This window comes from Sinocyclocheilus anshuiensis, unplaced genomic scaffold, assembly GCF_001515605.1.
Source record: "Sinocyclocheilus anshuiensis isolate Anshui unplaced genomic scaffold, SAMN03320099.WGS_v1.1 scaffold1444, whole genome shotgun sequence".
In the NCBI taxonomy this organism is placed as follows: Eukaryota; Metazoa; Chordata; class Actinopteri; order Cypriniformes; family Cyprinidae; genus Sinocyclocheilus; species Sinocyclocheilus anshuiensis.
The window spans coordinates 121,971-129,864 of NW_015546092.1; the positions used below are offsets into that span (position 1 = coordinate 121,971).

Consider the following 7,894-nt stretch of genomic DNA (forward strand, 5'->3'; position numbering starts at 1 on the left):
GTGGTTGACTTAACTTTTATAAAGAATACCTCTTTGGATTTGAGACTTTAGCTTTTGCAACTTCACAGATCTTCTTTACGCACCAAGAGCTTGTAATTGTAACACTCCAAAAAAAAAGGAAAAATTGAAATCGCATCATATGACCCCTTTAAGCTTTGCCAGTTTAAACATTTAAGAGCCAGAGGACGCGAGCTCGCTCGCGCGCGCAGTGAGAAGTTTTGTGCGTGCGCTCATCCAAAGTGCGCAAACCCGCGCCTCAGAACGCGCGCAAATATTAAGCTTTCTCTGAAGTATTGTTGTATCAGTGCACTGGATAAGTGCATTCTCTTACAGTACTTTCTTAATATTAATCAAACAGCAACAACAAAGAAATCACTCACTGCTCTTGATTGAATAGCTTTTGTAACTTTAATACAGATTAATCTTTAATTTATAGTAAAATATGCAATGCTGTTTTACATTTCATTACTTGATTCAATTTCTGTTCCTGAAAACTGTTAGACCTAACTAAAAAAAACTGAAAATCACTGTTTATTTTATTTGTATCTTTACTTTATTTTATTTATTTGTGCTGTTTCTTGTAGTTAGATAGATTATTCTTATTTTCTTTATTTTTATTTGACAGTATAGTTTTTGCCTAAACACAGCATTTGAAAAGTGCTGTCAAATGATTAATCGCATCCAAAATAAAAGTTTTTGTTTACATTATATATGTATGTGTAATGTGCATATTTAATATGTATAAATAAATACACACACTTTCATCTTTTTCTTAAATATATACATGCATGTGTTTGTGTTTATATACACTGGTGTGAAAAAGTGTTGGCCCCCTTCCTGATTTCTTATTTTTTTGCATGTTTGTCACACTTTAATGTTTCAGATCATCAAACAAATTTAAATATTATATATAATGTATTTATTTATCTTTTTTTTATTATTTGTAGCTATCTGTGTGTGACTTACTTTCCCTTGGCAGACTGCTTAGCAGTGATTTTTTCTGTTTCTTTACGGCCCATCTGCAGGTCATGGCGGCCAGCGATAGAGCCAGCCTGTCCTCCAGTCTGAGGGTTCCAGAATGTGATCTCACCATCCAGAGAGGCAACTGCCAACTCTTGGCCATCAGGACGATATGTTACAGCGAGTCCTGAATAAAGACAGGTGCCAGACATCTTTAAATAACACATCCTTTTCTTTCGAAACCACCTGCTCTATTTCTCTCTAAACAGTTTTACATAAACGGTCACTTTGTGAACTTGCCATCAGAGGTGAGCCGCAAGGTCTCTTTGGTCTCCCAGCTGTCCAGCATGTCCCACAACCGGACTGTTTTGTCCCATGACACACTGGCAAGCACAGACTGGACTGGACTGAAGCACAAGTTGCTGACAGGACCCTCATGACCACTGAGCACCTGCTCCAGCAGTAAAGAGTTACAAAGAACCCAATTACATATCAAATTATGTTTGCATTGAAATTATTATTCTTGGCTGAAATGGAAAATGATGGACCCACTGGGACAAAAAGCAAATCTTAAGTCTAACTTTAAGTTTCATTTCTAGTATTCAACCATTTACAACAATCCATACTGTTTACTGACATATTGATAATTATATACAAAAAAAAAAAACAAGAATATTACACACTGCACTTATCACATGGTTAGAAACAAGCACACTAATTCGGTGGTATCTGACCTCTAGCAGTCTTCCAGTCTGCATGGACCATAGGAAGATCTCAAAAGAGTCTTGAGAACCTGCACACACCAACTCCCCACTACTGTCCACTGCCAGAGAGGAGAACTGAGCCGGTCGTGGAGACGTCATGGTACGGAAGTTCCGGTACCTGAGAAAACAGAATGAGAACAGAGAGTAAGAATAAAGAGAGAACAGAGTATTCAGCAGTGCAGAATGTGCATACTAGGAAACATTCTCTTCAAGCTATATTTCTACAAGCGATACCCTTACTACAAGTAAGTGACAAGTACAAATAGTTGAGCAGTCTATTTTTTGACTCACAATCAATGAATTCAACACTCATGTTCTGAACATAGGATCAATAACAAAACCAAGCAAACTTTTTTGTTTTCATTTAGACCAAAACCAAACCTGAAAATAAAATTTATTTAGTAATTAATTAAATAATCACATTTATATTTACGCATTTATATTATATTAAAGGGATAGTTCCACCAAAAATGAAAATTCTGTCATTAATTACTCATGCCATTCCAAACCCATAAGACCTTGTTCATCTTCAGAACAGAAATTAAAATATTTTTGATTAAACTGTCTGTTCACGACAGTACCACGCATGAAAGCTCTCCGATTTCATCAAAAATATCTTAATTTGTGTTCCGAAGATGAGTGAAGGTCAAATAGCTTTGGAATGACATGAGGGTTAGTTGACAGAATGAACATTTTTGGATGAACTATCCCTATAATAACATGCCATAAGAGAAGCACAAAAAAATATGAAAATAAGGGCTAAATTCATAAACGTCACAGAGGAAACCAAAGTATGAAGTATTGTGCAACAGTGAATACATAGTTGGAAATGGATACCAGCTGATACCTGTGTAGGTCAAATGCTCTAACAGTGCCATCTAGCGAGGCGCTGACCACCACAAAGCCACTGGAGGTGAAGGCAACATTGGTGACACTGCTGGAGTGTTCGGTGAACGTCACAAAACAGAGGCCATTGTTGGTGTTCCACACTTTAACCTGGAAAGCAACAGTTTAACTGTATCTCTCTTATTTATTCCCTCGACAAAAACCTAGTGGTAGAAGACTTACCTTCCCATCATCTCCTCCAGTAACAAGATACTGACCATCAGGTGAATAAGCCAAAGAATTCATGTTGTTGAAGTGTCCCTGCTGTTTGAACACGTAGGACTCACTCTGCCATTCCCAGACCAGCAGCTGGCCCAGACCTTTAACACGGGACACAAACAAGGCATTACAGTAAAGGACAGCACACTGTTGTGCTCTGATGAACAAACTGATTGAGAGCAATACCTGAACAGCCAAAGCCAATCCAGTCACCAGTTGGATTCATAGCAATGGTAGAAATCCTCTGATCTGAAATACTAGATGTGATATTATGCTACATTACAATTCAATAATCAATAGTCACAAACACCTGTGACTAAGACTGAAGATACATTAAAATACACAATACTCTGGTTGATAGGGATAGGCAAAAATGTAGCTAACTTCATTTCTTAAAACTCCCCTTTCACTCTATATAAAACATCTTTTTGTGGAATTGTCCTGGTGGGCTGCACACAATAGAATACACTGTGAACAGTGCAGTCTGATTCACGAAAAATAGCTCTTGACTCCCCAGCACTGCTGGAGATTTTTGGCAAATACCTGGATTCACTGGAAATATATGACAAACCTGAGTGAGTGAATGAGGTCAAATTCTGGCAGCTCATGCAGGTGGAATGCTCCAGATGCGAAACCTGTCACAAGGATGCGTGTTTTCTTGTGGAAAGCTGCAGCTGTCAACTTGTTGAAATCACCCGCCTTGTTAAAATAGTGTCTGCAATAAAAGACAGTTTTAAAATGTTATTACAGAGACATGAGAGCATTTGCCATGTTTCATAATCAAAACACTGATTATGGTGTGAATACGTCTTAAGATTAGACCCACAGATGGAAGAAATAAGGATAGTTTTAGAGGGGGAAAAGACTCACTTGCTCCTCTGTGAATAACGGACATTTTTGATGCCTTCCACTTGTTTGGGTGTATCTGTGCTTCCTTTAATCACATCTCCTCTGGTCTCTCCATCCTCCCCTATAATTTCCTCAACATCATCATCATCATTGTTTCCTTCCCCTTCTTCTCTCTTTTTTTTCTCCTCCTCCATCTTCTTTCTCTCAGAATATTTTGGGCCCTTCCGTAAGCCCTCGAGCTCAGTGTCACTTTCCCATACACACAAAGTGCCCTCTTGGCTCACTGTGTACATCTGTGAAAACAAATGAAACAGTTTATATGTGGCATATGTGAGCACAGGTCATTACAGCAATGCAAAAACAAACTTTACATTTACCCCTGTGCTACACAAATGCAGCAGACATTTTTTTTACATACGTACATCTAAGCTGTCCTTCTCAAAGAAACAGCCCACTATGATGTCCTTATGGCCACCAAGCGAGTAGTAGATTAGATTCGCCCATCTCTCAGCTCCAAAGATCCAGGTAGTCATGTCCTTACTACCAACAGCAAAGCACCTAGTTATTAGCAAAGGAGAGTGAGTTTAATCTGTCACATAGTGGTAAAATTCAGTTATTCCCACCTGCACTGTTTGCAGTTCGTTACATTACAAACACACAAGGTAATTCATAAAAAACTCAGGGCTAGAGCGTCATGTGGGAAACCAGCATCTAAAAATTAACCAAATCTCATAAACATTCATTTATGTTAATGCACTAAACAAATATTTATAAATGCTCTATAAGGATCCCTAAAATGAACAGTTAAGCTTATCAGAATGAATGAGAGTTCAACTTCAAACAGATGATAAAAACATCAAAATAATCCACAAGCAATCAACATGACTCCAGTCAATGAATTAACATCTTGTGACGCGAAAAGTTACGCGTTTGTAAGAAACAAATCCATCATTAAGACATTTTAACTTTAAACCATTGTTTCCAATAAGAAGTCCTCTATTCATAACATTACTTTCTCCAGTGAAAAAGGTGTCTCATCTGAATCAGGAGAGAAATATGCACAGATCAAGCAGTGTTTACAAACCAAAACAGGTCTAAACAAATATGTGATATGAGACGACAACACTGGATGGACTTTTTCAATAATGAATGTTATTACAGATTAAGGACTTGTATTTTGGCCAGAAGCAATGATGTACAGTTATGTGGATTATTGTGATGTTTTTATTAGCTCTTTGGACTCTCATTCTGACGGCACCCATTCACTGCAAAGGATCCACTGGTGAGCAAATGATGTAATGCTAAATTTCTCCAAATCCATTCCCATGAAGAACTCGTCTACATCTTGGATGGCCTGAGGGTGAATACATTTTGAACTGAACTATTCCTTTAAGAATAGTATAAAGTAAGCAAGTATAAAATGCACAATAAAAAGTTAATGCTTTTTGCAGCAGCATTCATACATTTAAGGATACAGAACAAAGCTGTTACGTACTTGGAATCATCTGTCCAGTCGATACATGTTGTCTCATCAAATGGTCCATAATAACTCTTGTCTAATGCAAATCCATTAAACTCTCGGTTTCTTCCAGGTGCATGATACATTAGAGCCACATTTTCCTTTGTTATCACAAACTTCCTTTAAAAAAACGAAGGAACACGACCAGGGAAAATTTAATAACTAAGAGCTGCTCATGCATAAAATCACATTATAAAGTTAGTAAGTGCTGTGTGTAATAACTAACTTTCCATCAGGGGAGAAGGACACACTGTGCACAGGACTGTGGAAGTGATGATGGTGAAGTACTGCCCGAGTGACCAAGCTGACCAGTACGGCCGCTCCATCTGAAACACATTACTCAAACGGTGTTAAACACAAAACTCTCTCAGCAAAAAAACTAACCAACAACCTGTAAAACCATATTTTTTTCCCAACTTAAACAGTGAGGTTTAAAACTACACTTTTAAAATGCTTATATGTTCTCATTCATTATATTGTTTTTTCCTTTACAGATGATATCATTAGCATAACATATTGCATTGAAAGCTTAATTAAAATATTAGCTTTAAATTCAAAATATCCCTTTTCCATCAAGTAGCATTTACTTGAGCAGCACTTCACACCTGCAGTTTTGTGAAAAAACTGAGGATCCATGCTATCCAGCATATTCCAAAGTTTAAAGTCAAGTCATCTTTATTTATATATGCTGTATACAATACAGACTGATTCAAAGCAGCAGCTTCGCAGTGATAAACAGGAAAACAGCAGTATTAATTTTGGAAACTCAGCTATGGAAACGATTCAGATTCTGCTGCAAAGCAGCTCTAAAAAACAATAGTCATTTTTCAGTTTAGTGTTAATTTGATTCAGCTCATTAACTGAAGTGTCGATGTTGCAAAATTCTATTCAGCTATAAAGCAGCTATACAGAAGGAAATAGTGTCATCTTAACACAGCAAAGCGTGCTTCACTGGAAGCAAGGAAATCTGACCTTCTGTATAAATAATTTTAGATGGCAAGTGTCACAAATTTGCTAACAGAAAAGGTGTGGAAACTGTAACTGTAACAGAAACAACTGTAACTTCATTAGCAAAAATCAAACAAAAAGTGTGCACATCCAGCAGGCAAAAAACTTAATGAGGGAGCTAAAAAAAATCACATAAAAAGACCTGTTTATGGGCCTACTTTTGAATATTTGTATTGTCTAATGAAGAGCCATATAGCTTGAAATGTTACTGTTGGTGAGAACTCGTAATAAATCATTATTCCACTTACAGAATGATTATTATTATTATTTTTTTTTTTGTGATATAATCCTTACACTGTTAACTCTTGGGTTTAAATTAGGGCTGCACGATTAATCGCATGCGATATTTAACGCGCATCTTATCAGTAAAGCCGGTTCTGTAATCAGCGGTAAATCTCCATCACCTGCGTGCTTTCACATTGAGCAGCATTAACTACACAGAGCCGTTGTTCACTGATGAGCAGCGCAAAAAATCGCGCGAATATGAACGTGGTTTAGCGCAGCTCGTCAGTGAACAACGGCTCTGTGTAGTTAATGCTGCTCAATGTGAAAGCCCGCAGGTGATGGAGATTTACCGCTGATTACAGAACCGGCTTTCTGACAAGATGCGCGTTAAATATCGCATGCGATTAATCGTGCAGCCCTAGTTTAAATTAGATGGAATTATTTTCAAAAGTGTCTTCACGTTTTTAATACTGCTTATGATTATGACAGGAAAAATGATGGACTTTTCCATACCTTCATCAATAAGTATGGCAAGATTCCCATCTGGATTGATTCCCAAACAGCTGATGTTCTTTGTGGTGGACACTGGTAAGGTTTCTGATTTGTTACTGAAGAAATACAAAATACAAAATTTCCTCAGTTGAAAACAGTATAACTTACAGAAATACAAAATTTCCTCAGTTGAAAACAGTATAACTTTCACTCGCTAATGAGATAGCATTTTCAGCTTACAAACGCAGTTAGTCTGGCAATGAAATCAGTGTTATTATGAAAAGGACTCACTTTTTCAAATCAAAGACGGAGATGCGGTTGCCAACAGGACTGATGACAGAATTTCCATCTTTAGAGAAACACAGGTTCCCATGGCGATAAAATGCCCCTAATAAGTTGGAAAACTAGAAGAAAACGCGAACACTTTGAATTACAATTTTCACCGTCAGACATACAGTCTGATTTAAGACAAACATTCTGCTTTATTTATGTTTGTTTAAAAATATTTCTCGTCAAAATAACCATGCAGGCAAAATATCACACAACTGTCTAATAAAAAAGCAATACAATTATTCACGAGAAGAACATCAATAGTAAAATAGTGTCTGTAATACCTTGTATGCAAACTTCATGTTTTCTGGGATGTTATATTACAAATTATCCATTAAACATCACAAATCCATCGTTCTGAACGTAACAACTTCTAAATACATGAACGCACATGGGTTCAAAAATACTTCCGGGTCAATACCAAACTAAAAGCACCCAGCATCGGCACATAAAAGTCTCCCAGAAGTTATTGCGAAATATAAAATATAGTGACAATAAGTAGACGGCGGAGATAAAGAGACGTAATGTTTACATTGAATATGGAATTTATTTCACTCTTAATATGGTTTAATTTATCATTTATAGATGTTAAGCTTCTTATGTTATGTTCTTACGTTAATGTTTCTGTGGCTCAGTGGTAGAG

At 36.9% G+C, this 7,894-nt stretch overlaps 1 protein-coding gene across 1 annotated transcript in view; it reads right to left on the minus strand.

Annotated features, from left to right (window-relative positions):
* LOC107700106 (periodic tryptophan protein 2 homolog) overlaps nucleotides 1-7,668 on the minus strand; it is a 21,532-nt gene extending 13,864 nt beyond the window's left edge. The window contains exons 1-14 of the mRNA XM_016501635.1: nucleotides 7,536-7,668; nucleotides 7,213-7,325; nucleotides 6,943-7,037; nucleotides 5,423-5,522; nucleotides 5,173-5,316; nucleotides 4,100-4,235; nucleotides 3,699-3,970; nucleotides 3,400-3,543; nucleotides 3,015-3,085; nucleotides 2,793-2,929; nucleotides 2,572-2,720; nucleotides 1,695-1,842; nucleotides 1,261-1,411; nucleotides 967-1,147 (exon numbers count right to left, since the gene is read on the minus strand). Coding sequence (XP_016357121.1) covers nucleotides 967-1,147; nucleotides 1,261-1,411; nucleotides 1,695-1,842; nucleotides 2,572-2,720; nucleotides 2,793-2,929; nucleotides 3,015-3,085; nucleotides 3,400-3,543; nucleotides 3,699-3,970; nucleotides 4,100-4,235; nucleotides 5,173-5,316; nucleotides 5,423-5,522; nucleotides 6,943-7,037; nucleotides 7,213-7,325; nucleotides 7,536-7,553 — 1,859 coding nt within the window. The 5' untranslated portion in view covers nucleotides 7,554-7,668. The remainder of the gene's footprint in view (nucleotides 1-966; nucleotides 1,148-1,260; nucleotides 1,412-1,694; nucleotides 1,843-2,571; nucleotides 2,721-2,792; nucleotides 2,930-3,014; nucleotides 3,086-3,399; nucleotides 3,544-3,698; nucleotides 3,971-4,099; nucleotides 4,236-5,172; nucleotides 5,317-5,422; nucleotides 5,523-6,942; nucleotides 7,038-7,212; nucleotides 7,326-7,535) is intronic.
* Nucleotides 7,669-7,894: the final 226 nt, after the last annotated feature.